Source organism: Pelodiscus sinensis, chromosome Z (assembly GCF_052426305.1).
Source record: "Pelodiscus sinensis isolate ZL-2025 chromosome Z, ASM5242630v1, whole genome shotgun sequence".
Taxonomy (NCBI): Eukaryota; Metazoa; Chordata; order Testudines; family Trionychidae; genus Pelodiscus; species Pelodiscus sinensis.
In genome coordinates this window covers 2,079,200-2,098,908 of record NC_143085.1, presented here as the reverse complement: position 1 = coordinate 2,098,908, position 19,709 = coordinate 2,079,200, and the positions used below count along the sequence as shown (strand labels likewise).

Below are 19,709 nucleotides of genomic sequence, written 5' to 3'. Positions count from 1 at the left end.
GTTGGGGAACCCACATGGACAATCACATTCCACAAGGCACTTGGACCCCTGGAGAGGCCAGGATGTGTATAATCAACCTACCAGAATTAACTTAAAAAACAACAAATGGTCTGGTAGCACTTTATAGACTAACAAAACATATAAGGGTGTGTCTAGACTACAGGGTTTTGTCGACAGAAGTTTTGTCGACAGATACTGTCAACAAAGCTTCTGTCGATAAAGAGCGTCTAGACTACATCCAGTTCTGTCGACAAAGCAAGCCGCTTTGTCGACATAACATTGTGGATGCAAAGGACAGTGTAGATGCAATAATGCCTTCTATCGACAGAACTCTGTCGATAAAAGGCATTATTCCTCGTAGAATGAGGTTTACATACGTCGACAAAACTGCTGAGTTTTGTCGACGTTATGTCGACATAACTCAAAGGCAGTGTGGACGCAAGTATAGTTTTGTCGACAAAAGTCCACGTTTGTCGACAAAACCCTGTAGTCTAGTCACACCCTAATTGGCCTCCAGTGTGGCAGACTCTGCTACTTTGGATCATTGCTTTGGCCATTTCTGTGAGGCGTGTCCCCCAACTAGTCGTCGGGCCTCTTGGTGGGCATATGCAAGTCCATTCAGGACCTCCTGTTCAATGGCCTAGTAATGGTCTCAGAGCACGCCGACAGTAAATTATATGGCCTGAAAGATGCTAAAAGTCCAGTGTGTGCACGGTAGCGCTGTGCACCAGGGGCCTGCAAGAAAGTTGTTCAACCCATAGTAATCCCACAGGTTCAAGAGCTACAAACACTGGCAAGGCCATCAGCCGGCCCCCACAGCTCACTTGAACACTACCTTCATCTGCTCAGATGTAAGGCTTACTGCGGGGGGAGAGTCACGGAGGTAGTCCCTTTGCACCGGAGGGGGGAAAAGTTTTACTCACACTATTGTTTGATCCCAGAGGCCAAGGGCGGTCTGTTCCCCATTCTCGACCTGCAAAACCTCAGTAGGTATCTCAAGAAGTTGAAGTTCTTCATTGAGTCCCTGGCTTTCGTCATTCCTTCTCTGGATGTAGGAGACTGGTACACCTCCCTCTACTTGAAAGACCTATACTTTTTGTGTTTGTGAAGTGTTGACATGTGCAAGTTCCTGCGATTTGTGGTTGGGGCTGCACACTGTCAATTCCCAGTCTGACCTAGCAATGGCACCACCGGTGCATTTTGGTAGTGACAGCCTATCTCAGATGTTGGAGTATTCAGATTTACCCAGACCTTAATACCAAAGTCCAGGTCTAGTGCAGCAATAATTATTGAGACGTTGCAAGCCACCTGTCAAATCCTGGGCCTCTTGATAACCTGATCCCGGTCCAAAGCATAGAGTTTGAGCACTCCTCAACGGTGCCAGAAACCAGGCTCAGGCCAACGCGAGGTCTTGATTGCTAGCATCAGTGTCCACCCATTCACCACTGCCTGGATCTGCCTTGGACTATTGGAGCATGTGGCTGAATGCACGTACAATGTCTGAGACTCAGACTACGCCCTCTTGGTGGCTGGTATCCGTCTACTCCCTGGCTAGGCATCACCTGGACAAGCTCTTCTCGATCCCGCTACAGCTTCTGGCAGCTACAGAGGTGGTCTGACCTGGTGCTGGTGTTGGAAGGTGTGCTGTTTGTGAGCTCATGACCCTCGAGGTGTTTGATGTCAGGAGGGAAGCGCATCTCCGCACTCTGCAAACGAGGGGGTTATGGTTGCAAGAAGAGCTTGAGCTATGTATTGACATGAAGGAGTTCGTAGCTGTCCATCTGGCTTGTGCAGTGTTGGTTCCACACCTGGGGTGTGCCCATACTACAGGGTTTTGTCGACAAAAGTGGACTTTTGTCAACAAAACTATACCTGCCTCTACACTGCCGCTGAGTTCTGTTGACACCACATCGACAGAACTCAGCAGTTTTGTCGACGGCTGTAAACCTCATTCTACGAGGAATAAAGCCTTTTGTCGACAGAGTTCTGTCGACAGAAGGCGTTATTGCATCTGCACTGTCCTTTGCGTCTTCACTGTCAGGTCGACAAAGCGGCTTGCTTTGTCTACAGAACTGGATGTAGTCTAGACGCTCTTTGTCGACAGAAGCTTTGTCGACAAAACCCTGTCGTCTAGACGTACCCTCAGTGCTGACCGAATATAGAGGCTATGTTGTCTGTCAACAACAAGCAAGAGGGAGGTGATTCGTCAGCTCTGTGTTGAACGAATATGGAGGCCATGTTGTCTGTCGTCAACAAGCAAGAGGGAGGCTATTCATGAGCTCTGTGCCAGGAAACCCTTTTGTCTGTGGGACTTCTGCATGCCAGAACTCTGTCGACAGAACGCGTTATTCCTCATAAAATGAGGTTTACCAGCGTCGACAAAACTGCTGAGTTCTGTCGACGTTATGTCGACAAAACTCAGCAGAAGTGTAGACGCAGGTTTAGTTTTGTCGACAAAACCCTGTAGTCTAGACACACCCTTAATCATCAACAACCATGGGCTCAACGCCCGTTGGTGTCCAATGACTCCTTCCATCTTTCCCTATCCTGCTTATTTAAAATCTCCAGAATCAGGTACATGGTGTGCACATGAGGACCACACATCTCAAAGAACCTCTAGTTACAGCTAAGCAACCGCCATTATATCGGGGGAATGCTTGAGTTTTCTTGGCTGGGGAAAGTGGCGGTGGCGCTGCCGGGTGCTGCATGTATCTCCAGCTGAGTCTGAAGTGGTTTTTCTGCAGAGCTAGTTGACCCTACTTTTGGTTATAGTGGGATGGCTTTTTGGAGGCAGGGGGAACAAGCTCAGAGGCCCCCATCTGATCCTACAAAAATACGTCCTTTTCTGGATTGTCGTCTTTGTGAGGTGAATCAAATTATTTAGGGCATGAATGACTTTGGATTTTTGTTTGCAGAGCAAGAGATCTTTGTCTTGAGCATTTTGAGAGGTTTAACTACTATATTGTGTGTTGACATTTCAAAATACATCGAAAAATAGGCTGGAGGAAGGGATCTTAGTAGCTTGTAGTAGAAGACAACAGGACTTGTAGTAGGGATGTTAAATATTGGTTAATTGAATAGTCGATTAACCTCATGAATTCTTATTGGTTACTCATTCTATAGTCCCCAGGGGTGGGGCCGGCAGCCAGTGCGCTCTGGCCCCGCTCCCAAGGACCAGCTGCCTCTCGGTCTGTGTTGCTGCCTCTGATAGAGCAGTAGCAGCGTGGGGTGGTAGCCCCTGTCTGCAGAAGGGACGGAGGGGGGGGGACCAGTGTGAGCTGGAACTGAGCCAGGCTGCCTACCTACCTGGCTCTTAATACACTTTAAATGCAGAGCTGCAGCAGGGATAGGTCCCAGACCCGGTGCAAGCCGGGACCTAGCTGAGTTGCTGGCCAGCCTGCTAAAAAATTTACTAGTAGGGCAGGAATATGTGCAGTCTATAGCAGTGTTTCTCAACCAGTGGTACGAGTACCCTTAGGGGTACTCGAGAAGTCTGGGGGGTACGTTAACACAACTGAAATTTGACAAAACTGAATTTTTGTTTCAAGTTTTACAGTGTTTTATTATTTTTGTGCTTTTTACACCCAACAATTTAATCACCCGCCTGGATACGATTAAGTTGTTTAAACAAACATATTGCAATGGTAGAAAAAAAAATTGTGTCTGAAAACTGTAGGTACTGGGGGTACTTAAAAAAATTTTTTTAAGGGGTATTTTATCAAAAAAAAAAAAAAGTTGAGAAACACTGGTCTATAGCATTAACCGATAAGCTTTTGCTTATCGGTTAATCAGATAATTGACTACACGATTACATCCCTAACTTATAGTAGAAAGTGTGTGTGTGGGGGGGGGGGTTCCGACTGACTTTGTACAGCAGTTAATATAAGTAACACGCCCTCTGAAATCTTCCTCCAGGGGTTCCATGCGGATTGGGAAAGATTTTATCCTGTTTACCAAGAAAGACGCCACCATGACCTGCCTCTTCCTGTCACGCACTTTCCATGAGGAAGAAGGCATTGATGAGGTTTGCCACGCCCTTTGTCACTCTAAAATATAATGTGAGGAATTTGCTAAGATGAGCTTTTTCTTGTTCTCTGTACTTCGTCGGCACTTCTAAGGAAGAGAGCCTGATTATTTCTGAGAGTAGTTGATCATTTCTCTTGTGGTTTGCATTGTACTTGGGGTAAAATATATTGGTTTGGGAAGATAAGCTGTGTTAAAAGGTAACTCTGAGAGGGTTAGAAACAAGGGTTCTTGGTGTTGGATACTGAATGAATACTTAGCTGTTATTGGTGGGGGTAAGAAGAGGTTCAAAATGCCCTAGGTAGAGGCCATCAGAAGAAACAACACAAACACGGGAGCCAAGGACGTATCTCCTATAGAGTCAGGATATACCTACACTTGCTCCCTAGTCCGAACTAGGGATGCAAATGTAGCATACCGAAGTTGCTAACGAAGCGCGGGATTTAAATATCCCGCACTTGATTAGCATATTCGCGTCCGGTCGCCATTTTAAAAATTCATTAGTCTGAATTAACTTGCTGCGTGTAGATGCCGTACTCCAAAAGAAATCCCTTCCCTCGGATTGTTACTCTTTGTGCTTCACTGGCAACTTCGGGATGCTACATTTGCATCCCTAGTTCAGACTAGGGAGCAAGTGTAGACATACCATCAGAGCTTCATCTTAATCCCCATCTCGTCCTTTCTACAGGTCATTGTCCCACTGCCCACGTGGAACACACGCACCTTGGAGCCCATGACCGACAACATGGAGAAATTTGCTATTGAGACGGAGCTTATTTACAAGTATTCCCCCTTTAAGTCGGAGCAAGAGGTGATGCAGCAATTTAAGAAAATCCCTGGGGAGAAGGGTAAGTGTAAACTGGTGCTGCACGTGGGGCATTTGGAGTTGAAATAGGAATGTATCCCTCCCACACTTCTTCTGCGAGCCCACAGTCCCTCCAGCACTGCAACCCAGGCTATGTCCCAGCCTGGTGAAAGTGAGTGAAGCCAGGACAGATTGAATAACAAAGGGAAGGAGGAGTAAGTGTGTGGGGGTGGGGCCTCTGAGAAGGGGCGGAGCAGGATGAGGGCAGATTAGGTGGCCTTGGGATCTCTGAAAATGGGATTCCTTGAGTTTGAGAACACTTGAAATAGGAGAAATAATTGAGGTGGCAGTAGGTGGAGCTAACTTCAAGTTTGTCACCTACTCAGGAACCCTGGTGATTATCTTTAATCTCAAACTGATGGATAATGGGGAGCCAGAGCTAGATGTGACCTCTGACCCCCGAGATATCCAGATGGCAGAAACACCGCCTGAAGGAACGTAAGTGTAACAGAGACACCCCAGGTGCTGGGGCTGTTTGTATGAATGGCTTGTGATGGTTGTAGGTTGTTGTGTCCTGTTCAGGTGGCTGAGTTGCTGAGAATTCTGCATTCTGGAGTGCATCAGGTTGGGGTTTCAGAAATGCCTCGGTTCTCCTGCTCCCTGATGTTGATGCTCTTAACGGCTCATGGACGTTATTCTTGTGTTCTAGATAGGGGGCAGGAGAGTAGCGTGCTATAGCTATCCTGCTACTGGGTTACCCCAGAGAGGGCAATAGCACGTGGCCAAATGTGACATTTGGTTAATTCAGCTGGAGGAGGCAAGACTTGGGGTACCGAGTGATTTTTATAACCGATTGAAAGAATTACTGGGATGGAGGGCAGTAAGCGTCTCCCTTGAACTTTGCTTGAGTTGGGCGGCTAAATCCGCATTGTGGCCAGAGATGGAGCTCTGGTGAGGCTGGCTGCCTAACCAGGGTGAAAAGTCTGAGGGATAGCCGTGTTAGTCTGATGGGTGTGTCTACATTGCACGCTTATTTTGAAATAAACTATTCCGGAATAGTTATTCTGAAATAGCTTATTTCGGAGTAGCACATCTATGCTGCAGGGAAGACTCAAAATTAGTCCGAGGCAGGCTTTCCTAATGTAGACGTGATATTTCAGTTTAGAGCCCCAGGAGCCACTGGGGAGGAGTAACTTAGAATGGTCCTGGAGAGGGGCTGTTTCAAAATAGCAGCAGTGGAGCATCTACACACACCTTATTTCAGAATAGCTATTTCGGAATAGGCGTTATTCCTTGTAGAATGAGGTTTACAGATTTTGGAATAAGCCGACCGTTATTTCGAAATTATTTTGAAATAAAAGAATGGTTGTGTAGACACTTGCATTATTTCGAAATAACGCTAGTTATGTCGAAATAATGGTGCAGTGTAGACGCATCCTGAGAGACTAACATATATAGTCATGAGCTTTCGTGGGGAAAAACCCACTTCATCAGATGAGTTAGAGGAGAAATAACAGAATCCAAGGTATACGTAACGGCAAAAGCAGTTACCTGTAAATTATAGGACTGGTGTTAATGAAGCTAATGCTGCCGACTTCTGGGTAATGATTACTCTGTTTCATGTTAACGTGCCTGTTCCTGACTCATCCTGACCTCACCCGGTTTCCATATGCATAAAAATTCGGTCTCTGGGGAAAGCTTTGGTGGAGCGTCAGAACTTCAGTCGCCACGGGGAATCCAGTGCTCAGTGGCAGGCATTCTGGGAGATGCTTGGGCATAGAGATGTGGGATCTTCAGTTTGGGTAGACAGAGTAGAGGCCAGTGCATGTGAAAAGATGGAGTGTCTCGTAATGGGAATCTGGAAGTGCTGGAGCAGATAGGCAAGAATGGCACTGAAGGAGCTCAAGGTGAAGAAAAAATGAAGAGAATTATTGCTTAATTAAGGAGGTGTGGGACATCGCTTGGCGGATGAATTGGCAGTGCTTCCTGGATCATGGATATTGTTTAAGGATGGCTTGGGAGCGGGAGGGACTTACTGTATGGGGAGAGTGTTGGGGTGCTGCTCAGGGTTGGATATGAGCTGTCTCTTCGGATAAGAGATGTAGGGGGCACTGCTTGAATAGACTCTCTGGATTCCGTAAGCTTTCTCCTTTTGCAGAAAGCCAGAACGTCGCTCCTTCCGCGCCTATGCTGCTGTCCTTTACATTGATCCTAGAATGAGGATCTTCATCCATGGACACAAAGTGCAAACAAAGCGACTTTCCTGCTGCCTCTACAAGCCGAGGTAGGAGCCCTGACCTAGGGGACCACATTCAGCCGCAAGGGTCCCATGAAGTCCCTGGTAGCTTGCTGGGTGTGTTTGCCCTGTGTGAGATCACGTAGAAGCGTAGAAATCAAAGACTCTGGCTAATCTGAAGTCATAAGGCAAGATTTTCAATGCTTTTGGGTCAGGGGAAATGGGACAAGTCTTCTAAAAATTCTACCTGGAACTGTCTCTAAGGGATACAGAGAAGTAAAGGCCTTTTGGCTGCTTTTGTGGCAATGTTACAGCTCTTGTTTCAGACCCCAATACCTAGTTGGGTATGTCTGGGAAATCCCCCTTTGGAATAGTATGAAAATTATATCCCAAGGAAATGAAACTAGGCTGAGTATCTAGAACCACTACGTGTGTGGTGGTCTTTTTAGATACAGGGTGTCCCCGCCATACATCCAAGATACGTTCCAAAAAACATGGGTGTATAGCGAAATGACGTAAAGCGGGGAATTGTTTTCCTGCGGCTGACTTCCATTTACACAAATTGGTCTTTTTTGCACCACGTAAGACCAGGGAATGGGAGGAGTTATAAAATGACAGTTCCTACGAGCGTCAGTGATGTTAGTGTGGAAGCAAAGTATACCGGCGCAACGTATAGCGGGGATGCCCTGTACAGTAGTTTTAACTTTCTATGATGTGTTAAAGGGTAACAAGAAAACATTCTACAAATACATTAAAAGCTAGAGGAAGACCAAGGACCAGGTGGGACCATTACTCAATCGAGAGGGGAAAAATAACAACAAAAAATGTGGAAATTATTTTTTTTGTTTCAGCTTTCACCAAAAAGATTAGTAATAATTAGACGTGTATTAGTGAATGCCAGTGAAAATTAGGTGGGATCGGAGGGTAAAATAGGGAAAAGAGCAAGTTAAAAGGTACTTAGACAAGTTAGATGTATTCAGGTTGGCAGGGACTGCTGAAATGTATCCTAGAATACTCAGGAAACTGGGGAGATATCTGAGCCATTTGCGATTGTCTTTGAAAAGTCATGGAAGACAGCAGAGATTTCAAAGGACTGGAAAAAGGTGCAAATACAATGCCCATCTATAAAATAAGGACCACCCTCGGGAATTATGGACCAGTCAGCTTAATTTAAGTATTTGAAAAGATAATTGAGCGAATAATTAAGCAATCAGTTCACCCATATCTAGAAGATCATGTCTAAGTAACAGCATGGATTTGTTGAGAACAAATTGTCAAACCAATTTAATAGTTTGCTTTCACAGGGTTACGAGCTTTGTGAATATAGGAGAAGCAGCAGATGTGATATGACTTGACTTTACTAAAGGTTTTGATACTTGCATGACCTTTTCATAAATCAGCTAAGGAAATAAACCTAGATGGACTTTTGTGTAGGACATTCAGACAAGCTGCAAGCATCTTATGTTTCCGGGGCCCAGAACAAGCTGGCAGTCCACCTCAGCAGGTCTTTCCATGGACATAAGTCGTCTCTTCCCCCAGATGTTGCCATCTTACTCTTCCAAAGGTGGGGCACTTCCCAAGTGGACTTGTTGACTACACACCACAGTAGGAAGCGTCATCTGTTTTGCTCATTCCAGAGCCGCGGTCCAGGATCGTGCAACAACGCATTCCTTCTCCCATGAAGAATTTCTCCTCTACGCCTTCCTGCCAATTCAGTTGGTACACAGAGTACTCCTCAAAATCAAGGGGGAACGAGCACAGGTCATCTTAATAGTGCCGGCCTGGCTCGTCAGCAATGGTACACATCTCTCTGGGACATTTCAGTGAAAGTGCCAGTCACGCTTCCTCCTCGTGCAGATCTTCTGACACAAGACCAATGTCCTCTCACATCTGAACCTCATGTCCTACATCTCACAGCCTGGAAGCTCTGTGGCTGAATTCCAGGGAGCTTTTCTGGTCAAACCAGGTTCATCAAGTTTTCATGGGTAGTAGGAAACCCTCCATGAGAGCAACTTACCTGGACAAGTGGAAATGGTTCTCCATCTAGGCATCGCAGCTCTGTTCATCTTCTACATGGGCTCTTATCGTAGACTACCTTCTTCAGCTGAAGCAGCAAGGTGTTTTGGTTTTACCTACAAGGTTCTACTTGGCCACCATATCAGCATTCTACCCCAGGATACAAGGCTGCATGGTATTCTCTGACTCTATGGTCAACCAGTTCTTAAAAAGTTCTAGGCAGGCTATACCCATACATAAGCCAATCTGTCCATCCATGGGACCTAGTCCTAGTCCTATATAGGCTCATAGGTCTACTAGTTGAACTGCTAGTCACATGTTCTCTACTTCACCTTTCTTAGATGGTGGCTTTTCGGGTGGCCATAATCTTGGCCAGGAAAGTGCCAGAACTCAAGGCTCTAACCTCAGAGCCCCCAAACACTGTGTTCATTACGGACGAGGTGCAGTTAAGACCACACCCTTCATTCCTCCCTAAGGTGGTTTCTCAGGTCCACATCAATCAGGAGATATTTTTTCCAGTGTTTTATCCAAACCCACATTCTTGGAGTTGGGAACAAGAGACTCCACACTCTGGACATATGCAAGGCATTGGCCTTTTCCATTGAGAGAATTAAGCCATTTAGAAAATCAGCCCCGTTATTTGTAGCGATTGACAGATAGCATGAAAGACCAGCCTGTATCATTGCAGCAAATCTCCTACTGGGGTAGTCTCCTGATTCACGAATTCAGTGCTAGTGTTTGGGGCCTAGGCACAGCAATCATGACACATTCTACCAGGACGCAGGCCTCATCCACGGTATTTCTTGCTCACGTTCCAACGATGGAGATATAGGGCAGCGACATAGTTGTCTGTCCACATGTGCACAGCACATTATGCAATCACCCAGCAGGCCAGACACAACGGCAGCCTTTGGGAGGGTAGTGATCCAATCATCTTGTGGCTCTGACCCCACCTCCTAAGGGTTCGGCGTGAGAGTCACCTGGTTGGAATGCACATGCCAGATGCGCTGAAGAATCATATGTTCCTTCATGCTTTGACCACTATTCCAGAAGACATGCGTCCATGCTGATGACTGATCAATAACAGTCCAGAGCAGCATGCACCCAAAACTTGTTCATTTCACCATGTGAGTCAGATGCTGATTTTTCTTTTGTGGTAGTTCGGCTTCTGTAGTTTTCACATTGAAGTGTTGCTCATAAGACTTCTGAAAGCATGCTCCATGCCTTGGCCCTCTGTTTTTGTAAGGCACTTCAGGTTCTTAAGTTTTCGGTTGAGTGCTGTAGCTATCGTTAGAAATCTGATATTGGAACCTCCTTTGTGTTCTTGTCACATCTGCAGTGAAAATGTTCTTAAATCAAATGTATTCTGGGTTGGCATCTGAGACTACAATAACTCGTTATATATTGCAGAACTTGGGTAAAACCATGGAGCAGAAGACCTACAATTCTCTTCCAAGGAGTTCAGTCACAAATTTAACACTTTTTTTTTAATAAGCATAATCCGCATGAAAGCATGTCCTCTGAGATGGTACTCGAAGCATGAAGAGACATATGAAAGTTTAGCATATCTGGCATGTAAACACCTTGCAATGTCTGCCACAAAAGTGCCATGCGAACTCCTGTTCTTGTTTTCAGGTGACATTATAAATAAGCGGGCAGCATTGTCTACTGCAAATGTAAATAAACTTGTTAGTCTTATTAATTGACTGGACAAAAAGTAGAATGGAGTGGACTTGCAGCCTCTAAAGTTTTATAGCGTTTTGGTTTTGAGTGCAGTTACGTAAAAAATTTCTGCATTGGTAAGTCGCACTATCCCCGTGAGGGCAGGGGACGGGACTCGATGGCCTTTCAAGGTCCCTTCCAGTTCTAGTGCTCTATGATTCTAAAAGGTTACACTACAGTACTTAAGAGGCAAACTGAAAAACCAGTGTCTGTCTCAAACAAAAGACAAGACTATGCAGCACTTCAAAGACTAACAAGATGGTTTATTAGGTGATGAGCTTTCGTGGGCCAGACCCACTTCCTCGGATCAGTTTGTGGAAGAAAATTGACACGACCATATATACCAAAGGGATACAATCAAAAAAAAAAGTGAACGCATATAAAATTGACAAATCAGATTTTAGAACAGGGGAGGTGAGGGGGCGAAGGTTAATGTCTGTGAGGTAATGATATTAGGGGTGATAATTTTGTAATCAAAAGTAATATCAAGTGAGCCATGTACGTCTAGTATTTTGTGTTGTAATTGAAATCAATATATTTGAAAATGTAGAAAAACATCCAAAATATTTAATAAACAATGCCAGTTGAAATGTTATGCAATTAAAACTGCAGTTAACAAGGATTTATTTTTTTGAGTTAATTTCATGAGTTAATTGCGACTAATTGACAGCCAGTGAAATACATAGGTCTGTTTTAGCGTGTTGGATGAAAAGAGCTATCAGGGGAGACTAGTACCATTATCGGCATTCCACATGGGAGGAGGAGGCAGATGCTAAGACCAGATGTTCAGAAGTGGCGAAGGCTCTTGATGCCAGCTGAGAAACCATAGTTCCCAGTGGCTTTGTAGTTGTGGGTTCTCTGCACCTCTTAAAAACTAGATCCAAGGGGTATCAATTAGATAAAAGCCAAAAGTGAGTGACTGATTTTGAATATGGATTCCTTAGAGATTTTTACAGGTCACAAAGGGTACATCTGCACAGCGGCGCTATTTCGGGATAACATCCTTTATCCCAAAATAGCGTTCTGCATGTCTTAACAGCATGTCTGTTATTTCAAAATACATTCAAAATAACTGGCTTCTTATTCCGGCCTCCTGTAAACCTCCTTGCACGAGGATTAAGGAAGATGCCGGAATAGCGATTTATTTCAAAATTAGCACTGTGTAAATAGTGCCAAATTTCGAAATAAGCTATACAATTTGTGTAGCTCAAATTGCATAGCTTATTTTGGGGCGCACACTACTGTGTAGATGTACCCAAAGTGACTTGGTGGGAGAGCTAAGAATAGAACCTATTCAAATGTCAAGAAATAATGCTTACAAATTCTGGTTTTTCCAGGTCAGAAATCTCCTCTATCTTCACTCGAGTTACGAACGAGTTATGGACCAAACACTTGGCTGTAACTCAATCTGTTCGTAACTCGGACCCCATTGAGTTACATAGCAACCGCACTGTTCGTAAGCGCGGGTCGCATTCGTAACTTGGGGACCGCCTTTACGACTATTCCATGGGAGCTTTGGTCGTAAATGTGAACAGTCGTAACTTGACCGTTCACAACTTGGGGACCGTCTGTATTTGCCCAGTTTTACTTTAAATACAATGTTCAAGTATAGGGCAGGGAATGCAGACTTTGGTGGGAGGACCGCTTGAGAGAAGAGCATAATTTGATTAATGTGGAGACATTTAGTCTCTAGACCAGCTAATTATTAAGGCTGATGGTAGATCGAGGCACATTGCAAAACCTGTGGGCTGTCGTTTTGCCATCTTTCTCCATGTAGCCTTTGTACAGTTATTCCTGAGCTGGCTAATAGGATCGCTAATCGATTCTGTTCATTACAGGATGTATAAATACACTTCAAACCGTTTCAAGACCCGTGCGGAGCAGGAGGTGAAGAAGGCAGAGCACATGGCTCGGATAGGTGGGTCCCGGGTGTGTGTGTGGGTCCTGCGTTAGTGAAGGAATGCCTGACTTGCTCTGTAGTGGCATCGGTAGTAGTGAACCCCCATGTCTGATTGGCTGCCCTGCTCGTACGTGTATGCTCATATGCATATGCCCAGCCTCTGTTGCATAGAACTAGCTTCCCAAATGATCCCTTCTTTGTCTGTCTTCCAGCGGAGGAGAAGGCTCGAGAGGCCGAGAGTAAAGCCCGGGCACTGGAACTGCGACTGGGGGGAGATCTTACACGAGACTCCAGAGTGAGACATCTGCCTTGTTTGCTGGGGTGCTCCGTCATGGGGGGTAGTGGTGTCTGTTCAAAGCCCTGCTCCGTGAGCTACATGGAGTTGGTTAAAAGTGAAAGTTGCCCAAGAGAGCTTCAGAGACCATGCCGAGGGTGGGGGCAGCATGCAGAACTTGCCTCGTTGACTCTCTGCCTAGGGGGCCACCAGGACATGTCTGCACTTGCAGCTCCAGCCCCAAGGATGGGAGGGGGCGCCAAAGCTCAGGGTTCCAGCCAACAGTGTGGAGACTTGCCATGAGCTAGATGAAATGAAGCCACGAGTTCCCCACCCCTGTTCTCATCTGTTGTGTTGGGTGGTTTAATAAGGGTTGTGCTGCATCCGAGAGGCAGCACTTTCCACACCTTAATGAGATCAACCTGTAAAGTTCTCAGGGATTCTTGGGCAGAAGATGCGCTACAGAAATGTGTGTTAAATTTGGTCTTATTGTGAGTTGTGTTGCATCTTTAGGTGACGCTCCGGCAAGTCCAGAACACAGCCATAACCATGCGCAGAGAGGCGGATGTCAAGCGGCGAATCAAGGAAGCAAAGCAGCGGTGAGTACAAGGCCGTTTCCAGCTTCTCTTGACCCAGGCTGACACTCCATCAATGTAATTTTAATACCAAGCATCTTAATTGTCCAGCAATGAAGGGAATACTGGAGTCTTTGTACTACACCAGCCTTCTTATCCCCATAAGGCCTCAGTTGGACCACTGTGTCCAGTTCTGGGCACCGCGTTTCAAGAAAGATGTGGAGAACTTGGAGAAGGTCCAGAGCAGAGCAACAAGAATGATTAAAGGTCTAGAGAACATGAGCTATGAAGGAAGACCGAAAGAATTGGGCTTGTTTAGTTTGGGAAGGAGAAGACTGAGAGGGGACAGGATAGCGGTTTTCAGATATCTAAAAGAGTGTCACAAGGAGGAAGGAGAAAAATCATTCTCCTTGGCCTCTGAGGATAGGACAAGAAGCAATGGGCTTAAACTGCAGCAAGGGAGGTTGGGGTTAGACGTTGGGAAAAACTTCCTGTCCAGGTGGTTAAACACTGGAATAAGTTGCTTAGGGAGACTGTGGAATCTCCGTCTCTGGAGATATTCAAGAGCAGATTCAATAGATATCTATTAGGGATGGTCTAGATGGTGCGTGGTCCTGCCGTGAGGGCAGGGGACTGGACTCGATGATCCCTTCCAGTTCTAGTGTTCTATGATTCTATAAAACAGCCTATTGAAAGCACACTCAGGACATGAGGGGTCCACACATCTATTCTGGATAAGTACATTAGCTGGACATCTTCACTACGATGACTACCACAAAGTTCAACCTACCTGTTTGCAATTCAGTTCTCTCCCATTGCGGTGAATTGGGGGATTCCCTACTCCTTTGGTGGTATTGCATGCTGGAAGATACTGCTGTTGTGTCCTAAAGACTTCCTTCGCTGCTGGACGATGAGGGTGGCACTGAAGAGTGTAATCGGAGGTGGCAATCTAATGCAAGTCCAGCATGTTTTGGCTTTGCCTGAGTGGATGGAACCAAATCATACTCTAACCACATTTCCCAGTGCTGGCACTAGGTCTGTAATAAGACTCAGGCCAGTTCTATGCTTGACCTAACAGAATCTACAAGGAAGAGAGAGTATCAGAGGGGTAGCCGTGTTAGTCTGAATCTGCATCTGACGAAGTGGGTCTTTGCCCACGAAAGCTTATGCTCCTACACTTCAGTTAGTCTATAAGGTGCCACAGGACTCCTTGCCGCTTTTTAAGGAAGAGAGAGTTAGTCAACCTGATTACGGTACACAGGACATGAAATTTTGCATAGCCATGGGCGATGTAGCAATGTCCATCTTATTTGTGTGTGTAGACCTGGCTTCAGTAACATGGGTAGACACAGATCGGACCAACCATGTCACAGCAGGATTGCGTGATTGTCTTATAACGTGATTTCATCTCAGTAGTTTTGCTACCGTAGATGGGTTCTAGAAGAAAACTGTAGTATGCCGATGGGGGCTGCTTTTACCTTTTTCTCCTTGCAAATTCATGACAGAATCAAAGGCATCATTGAATAAGATCCCATATAAAATTCATCAGATCTGTTGATTCAGGCGATCGGCAAGCTCGGGGTGGGGAAGTCTGTGTATTGATTATATTCGCTTCGCATTTTGAAGGTGGTGTGTTTTTTTCATAACCATGACCTCTAGAGACTCATCAATTTAAAATGAAAGCCGAGACTTTGAAAACAGTTGAGAGGTCTGTCCGTCTATCCCTCCTTCCTCCCCAATTCTTTTGCACGCCTGAGAGTACTGCACGTCGGGAAGCGTTGACCTAAATACCTTGCTAAATGTGGGCCCAGATAGACACTCTTGCAGACAACAGAGGAGAGAGAAAAGTTTGAATTTAAAATTGATCTTGGAAGACCTGTGACTTCAGGGAACCAGAAATCCCAAAAGGAGACAGCTTTCCTTTATTCCCCTGTATATCATGTCTTTTCCCTTATTAATTATTTTTTGTTTTTGATGGAAGTGCTTCATAAAAGTGAACCTCTGTGAATGGGGCCCAAGGGAATGCTGTTCTACTCTCCCATATTAATAAACATAAAACACCTGGTGTCTCCAGGCAAACATCTCTTCCTAGAAATGCAGCATCCCACAATTCAACGGTAAATGTGAAACTACTAAGGACTACAGTTCAAGAAAGCTTTTGGAACGGCACCAATGCATTTACTCCAGAGTGTGCAGTTGGAAAGACTTTAAAGCTAACATACATGATCCTGCTTCCCTACATAAAGTTTTAAAGAATTCAATATTGAAGTTAACCGCAGAAATCAAAAATATATATTTTGGCTGTAAAACCTAAGCTTTCAATGGCAAAAATCCTTTGTGCGGCTTTTCTCTGCCCTCCCCGCTCCCATCTTTATGCAATCAAAGACTTCTTTACACAAGGCAGTATTGTCCCTAATTGAAGAACTGTAGTTTGCTTTCTAGAATTACAGGAAACCCCCGCCTTACGACGGCCCGAGTTGCGGCCCCCTCCCCTGCACTTATGACCATTTTTGTAAGTGCGGAAGGGGCTGAAAACCCCCGACTTACATCCTCAACCCGCATTTATGACCGCGCATAGTGCCCATCCTAAATGCAGGTTCGAGTTATGACATCCCCAACTTGCAGTGCTTCCCCAGAAACCGATCACGTCGCAAGTCGGGGGCCGCCTGTAAACTAAACAAGGTCCCGGGAGATAAGGAGAGCCCTGTGTGACAAAATAACACGTTCTTCTTTGAGTGCTTGCTCATATCAGTTCTAGTGACGTGTACACACATGCATGGCTGTCGGAAGATTTTCCTTAGCAGCTGACCATCCGGTCACCCCCCGAAGTGGTGCTGGAATGGCACAGTATATATGACCCTGCTGACCTCTCCTTTAGTTCTTTCTTACTGCCTGTGGTGGTTGTTGGAATAGTGGTTCTCTTGCTTTGTAATTGCCATGCTTGTCCCTAGTATAGATTATTGCTCGGTTCTTCTTACCATCTTAGGGTATGTCTACACTTGCACCCTAGTTCGAACTAGGGATGCAAATGTAGGCATTCGAAATAGTAAATGAAGCCGGGATTTAAATATCCTGTGCTTCATTAGCATAATCTCGGCTGTGCGCTGTTTCGGAACCCCGCTGTTTTGAAAGCACTTCCATCAAAAAATGAGGAGTAACGTTAGTTCGAACCAAGGGGTTTGATTCGAATGAACGGCATAATCTCGGCCACGTGCTGTTTTAAAAGTGAAAGTGCATTCCGGGCCGTGTTTGTTCGAATTAAACCCCTTGGTTCGAACTAACGTTACTCCTAATTTTTTGATGGAACGTTAGTTCGAACCAAGGGTGTGGATCGCGGTCACGGAATTAGCGACACTGTTCCAACTCCTGGCACTGACCTGCCTTGAACACAGCACCGCTTCCCAGCCAGCACCAGTCTTTGATCCTCCCCTTCTCGATGGGACCGCTCGCTGGTGCCAACATCCCCAGGTGTCAAAGATGTGAGGGGTCAAGGTTTCAAAAGTGCTCAGCAGTTGCAACAGGAGATGTATTTTCACTGAAACTGCTTGGTGAAAATCCATGCACTTTAGGGACTGGACTGGAAGTGGAATTCTTCTGAAAATCGGGTCCAAAATGCCTAGAAAGGAGCCCTGCTTTATATGCTACGTGGGTGTGTCAGCAGCTTGAAATGTGCTGGAACTGTATTGGAAAATAAGTGTCTATAATAACGTTAAGTCCTCATCCTACAAAACCCAAGGGCACGTGTCCTGAAATTGACAGGTGTAATGCTAAGTATGTATTGAACAATTGGGCCCAGTTTTGAGTGTAAAGCACAGTTGCTGTGTTATGCAAGCCATCAATCACGGAGCAATGAATAGGTTGCAATTAAAGGGCAAAATCTGCAACGAAACATACAGCCAGACTGCAGACTTTGATCTAATCTAACGCCTTTTTCTTTCCAGCTGAAAAGAAAAATATTGGGAACAGAAGCCAGAACAATGACCCCTTTATAAAAAGTCACAGTTCATGGTGTGCCAGACCTGTAGTTAGCAAAGCAGGATTGTAACCTGTAATTTGCATTCAGCAAATTTTTTTTTTTTTAATTTAAACATTGATATCCTCAGGAAATACGCCAGTAAGTCTCAAATGGACACAAAAAATGGGGTTTTCTTGGTTGTGGATTTCAAATTTCTGGATGTAGTAATGGGCTGATCTTGGCCTGTTTTTCTTCTGTGTACACGATGGAGGTTTCTGATTCTTGCTGCCTCCTGTTCCAGGGCCCTGAAGGAGCCTAAAGAGCTAAACTTTATCTTCGGGGTGAATATCGAGCAGCGGGATTTGGATGGCATGTTCATCTATAACTGCAGTCGACTGATTAAGATGTATGAGAAGGTGGGCCCCCAGCTGGAGGGTGGCATGTGAGTTCCTTTCAGAAACTTTCTGAATTCCCTTTGCCGATGATGGAAATTGGTTTGTACAGCAGTGCTGGAGAGGGGGTATGAACCATTCCTTCCAGATTCTGGAGCGTTACTCACGCCGTATCTGCCTCAATCATAGTTTGTCCTCGTTTATTACAATTTGAAAGCCCCGGATTTCCCAATAAAGATGAGGTTCTGCATGTAGAGATGGCGTTTTCCCAGCAGTGACATAAAGGTTTTCTGCTCTGTGCCAGCTGTTGGTACTGGGCCCTTCCTAGAGAAGCCTGCAGAATGAAAGTTGACAGTTCATTGACTCGTTAATCACTCCCATGTCAAAAAGGGTGTGTCTAAAATTGAAATAAGATACGCAATTTGTGCAATTTTCGATTCTCTTTTGAAATAGCTTATTTTGAAATTCGGCACATCTACACAGCGCCAAATGTTGAAATAACACGCTATTTTGAGACATCCCTTAACCCTTGTGGAACGAGGGTTGCAGGGATGCCAAAATAACCCACCCGTCATTTTGAAAAATATTTGAAGTAATGGGCGGCTGTTAAGATGCGGGGTAGCTATTTCGGGATACCGCTGGTATCCCAAAATAGCCACGCTGTGTAGACATACCCAAAAACGACTAACTCTTTGGGCAAAGCAGGATTATTGGGACTAATTGAACACACTTGAAAGCACTTTTTGGGCATAACGGGGAAAACAAAGACATTTATTCCCATTGTAATTTTGTGCCACTGTGCAGGGCAGAATTAACATTCCCCATAGAATTTTATTTTTTCATGCAAATTTTGTGACTACTTTAGGGCGGGGAATGGCAACCCAGCCATGCTTCTGTTAGCCCCACATTGGCTGGGATTCCTGTGGATTATATTGTGCTATTTTAACAAAATAAGCAACGTTTTAAAAGTGCATGCAGAATTTTGAATTGTTTGGAATAGAGTTCCCCTGGGAATAGACACTTGACGCTAAAAATCCAGCCCTAAATCCCTGGTATTAACGGACTGATACGACACGAATATTAAAGGGTTTCACTGTCTGAAAGCATACTGCTGCAGGAGGTAACGCATGAAGTCAGCTAGTTGTAGTATGTGATTGATATTGCTTATTGTGGTCAGGTGCTATGGTGGGTGTTGGCAGTGAATAGTGCGTTATAGTTGTTTCTCACTCCCAGGGCATGTGGTGGAGTGGTAGGCGTGGTGGACATCCCCTACTTGGTTCTGGAGCCTACCCACAATAAACAGGACTTCGCAGACGCTAAAGAGTATCGACACTTGCTGAGGGCGATGGGGGACCACTTGGCTCAGTACTGGAAGGATGTTGCTATTGGTAATAAGGCTTCACAACTTGACTGGGGTGGGGAAGGGAGTCTGGGTCACTGGTGGGACAGAGGGCCAACCGTACCAGAGAAGGACTATATTGATACAGCTGAGAGCAGCTGCATGATGAACGTTCTTGTTTTGTTGTTTTTTCTCCAGCCCAGAGGGGTATAATCAAGTTTTGGGATGAGTTTGGCTATTTATCAGCAAACTGGAACCAGCCTCCTTCCAGTGAACTGCGCTACAAACGCCGACGAGCCATGGAGATTCCCACCACGATTCAGTGTGGTGCGTCTGATTGCGGTGGTGTTGGATTGTTGCGTTATAGGGAGGAGAAACTACTCTTCGGGGAGCAGAGCAGCTACGGGGCAGGACTAACCATTGTGGAGGGGCTGAACATTGAGCCATCCAAGACACTAGAAGTCTTCAACCC

The 19,709-nt window shown here is 45.4% G+C and overlaps 1 protein-coding gene across 2 annotated transcripts in view; it reads left to right on the top strand.

The window, feature by feature from the left end:
• The window catches only part of MORC2 (MORC family CW-type zinc finger 2), a 52,932-nt gene that overhangs the window by 22,499 nt on the left and 10,724 nt on the right, over positions 1–19,709 (top strand). For both annotated transcript variants that reach the window (XM_075917044.2, XM_075917045.2), the window contains 10 exons: positions 3,916–4,024; positions 4,712–4,871; positions 5,215–5,326; positions 6,987–7,112; positions 12,641–12,720; positions 12,915–12,997; positions 13,490–13,575; positions 17,808–17,948; positions 19,132–19,286; positions 19,436–19,564. In XM_075917044.2, the coding sequence (XP_075773159.1) occupies positions 3,916–4,024; positions 4,712–4,871; positions 5,215–5,326; positions 6,987–7,112; positions 12,641–12,720; positions 12,915–12,997; positions 13,490–13,575; positions 17,808–17,948; positions 19,132–19,286; positions 19,436–19,564 (1,181 nt within the window). The remainder of the gene's footprint in view (positions 1–3,915; positions 4,025–4,711; positions 4,872–5,214; positions 5,327–6,986; positions 7,113–12,640; positions 12,721–12,914; positions 12,998–13,489; positions 13,576–17,807; positions 17,949–19,131; positions 19,287–19,435; positions 19,565–19,709) is intronic.